The sequence below is a fragment of the Pyxicephalus adspersus genome, chromosome 11, assembly GCF_032062135.1.
Source record: "Pyxicephalus adspersus chromosome 11, UCB_Pads_2.0, whole genome shotgun sequence".
Taxonomy (NCBI): Eukaryota; Metazoa; Chordata; class Amphibia; order Anura; family Pyxicephalidae; genus Pyxicephalus; species Pyxicephalus adspersus.
The window spans coordinates 7,639,507-7,641,830 of NC_092868.1; the positions used below are offsets into that span (position 1 = coordinate 7,639,507).

The window sequence follows — 2,324 nt, forward strand, 5'->3', positions numbered from 1 at the left end:
AGGGAGGTAATAGAAGCAGTATTCAAACTGCATGCTAAAAAAAAAATTGTGGCATATAATGTAATGTAAGTAATGAAATGTATCTATATAGAAACCATGAAACCAAAAAATCTAAAAAAAAAATATAAATAAAGGTATGGATGTTACAAATACTATTTAGGGTACCTACCGGTTTGATATGTCTAAGCCCAAAGAAAAAAGGTTATTTGAATGTTATCCCAGTAGATTAGGTCCAGTTTTAATATTTATATATATGGTCTTTGTTTCATATGCCCTAAATATGGGTTTAGTGAAAACTTAGTCTGAATATAAATGAAAAATAGGTCAAGGTCAGTGCCAATGCTTAGAGGAAACGCTTAAAACAAAATTGCAAAAGTGCAAAACAATGTTTTTGGACCACCTTCCCAGAACACGTAATGCGGTGCCTTTAATAAAAGACACCTCAAGGTAGAAGGAAATAAAGTGGCATGAAGTGTAGATCCTTCAAAAAGTAGGAAGCCTTCATTTCTCTGGTTCCTAGACTTGAGTTGGAAAAGATGGAGGTCGAATGTAGGGGGGCACCCATTCATGAATTGGCCTCATCCCTTTTCTCTTTCGAAATCTTTGGTATCTTTGGTAAATACCATATCTAGCACCGCCAGGTGGTGGGGGGAGATAGTCATCCCATTAAAGGGGTGGTTTTCATACAAAGGAACTGTAAGGTTTACATCTGCTATCTACCCATAGACAACTAAACCTAATAAACAACTAAAAAGTTTCTAATAGAAAAATGACCAACCAAAAGTGGACTGTCATCAACAAAGAGAGAGATGGCATTTGAATGTATTTGATTCGAATGATAACCAACATTTCCAGGATTGAAGGTCTCAATCGTATGGCTGGGGTCAATTTCATCAAAAAAAGTGTAGCCTGGGAGGAACCTGGGCCCAAATCTACAGGGAATTCTTTTCTGACTACAGGGCAGATGAGAAAAGCAATTATTTGCAAGAAGGATAACTGGAGAAGGAGCTGGAGGAGGAGGAAGTGCATTTTGGATAGGAAGACCAAAGCGTCTTAGGCCAGTTTTCTCATCTGGCCGAGAATAGACAATATGCCTTGACAGGGCTACAGTAGGAGCACTTGGTATGGAAAGACCTCTCACTTGGCCCTGATGTGGAGGCTGCATGCCCCAGGCTTGAGCAGTATGAGCCCACAGGATGCAAGTATACTTCTGATGAGCCAGCTGATTGCAGTGGGTGGCATCTTTAACCCTGTAGCACAGCTCGAAGCAGAAGTGGAAGTGCATGTCAATCACATCAAATTTTTGCAAATCTGGCAGAGTGGCACTGTAGAAATTCCCTTCTATGATGTCCCAGCGCACATTAGGAATTGGGTACTCTAGCACTTCACCAGCTTTGAATGCAACAGGCATGGCCATGTACCATATCACTAGATATGCAGGGCTCAGCACCTCGGTGAGCCGAATAAACAGCTTGTCCAGGTTGGTTTTGTATATTTCCAGTGATTGGTCATGATACCTGATAACATCCCAGATACACGAGTTGATGACAACGTCGGGCTGAGGTCTCCATTCGAAGTTGGCCAGCAGACTCTCTGTGTACTCCGAATAGACGCGGGTCAGGAAATAGAACCGTACCAGGCGGTGGTCAGTTCTGTACTGACGCACTTTGCGGTAAGTTATGCCATTGTGCATTTCACCCAGAGATACCCCTTCCACCAACTTGTCTTTTGCAAATGACATCTCACCCTTCCTTTAGAGCTGGTTCTCAGTCAGAAAATTCTGCAGTATTTTCACAAGATCTTTGCAGACGGATCTTTGAATGGAGTCTCCCAGGATGGCCACATACTTGTGGAGAAGTCTCTCTCGGCTCCCGTTACACATACCGGTGTCCCCCATCTCATCCCCCCGACATATAGAGAGAGTCTGCTGTCCAATTCCGGGGGTAACATACACAGAAATTCAGTCCGATAAAGCGTGGTCACCGATGGATGAACCAGAAGACGTAGTCAGGGATTATCTGAAGTCAGGGCAGGCAGCGTTAAAAGTAAGGAATCAGGCTGGGTTGCTGTTGGTAAGCCCGGGGGGTACAAGAGGCATGCAAGGTAGCGCGCACCTCTTCTAACAAGCCCCCTAGGATGTGCTGTACTGTTCACGGCCGCAGGAGTGATGCGAGCATGAGCAACACTGTCCACATTCATAGGGATGCAGAGGATGCCGCCTGGCCGAACAGTAGTTCGGACAGAACAAACCCCCCGCCGGCAGGGAAAGACGTGCGGCTAGCAGGCCAACATCAGCCTTGGCCATGCTGCCTGCTGCAGCGTTG

The 2,324-nt window shown here is 44.8% G+C and overlaps 1 protein-coding gene across 1 annotated transcript; it reads right to left on the reverse strand.

Annotated features, from left to right (window-relative positions):
- Nucleotides 1-736: 736 nt before the first annotated feature.
- LOC140341221 (PC-esterase domain-containing protein 1A-like) lies at nucleotides 737-1,897 on the reverse strand. The gene is given in 1 exon segment (XM_072426786.1): nucleotides 737-1,897. A coding segment is annotated over 1 exon segment (1,161 nt).
- Nucleotides 1,898-2,324: the final 427 nt, after the last annotated feature.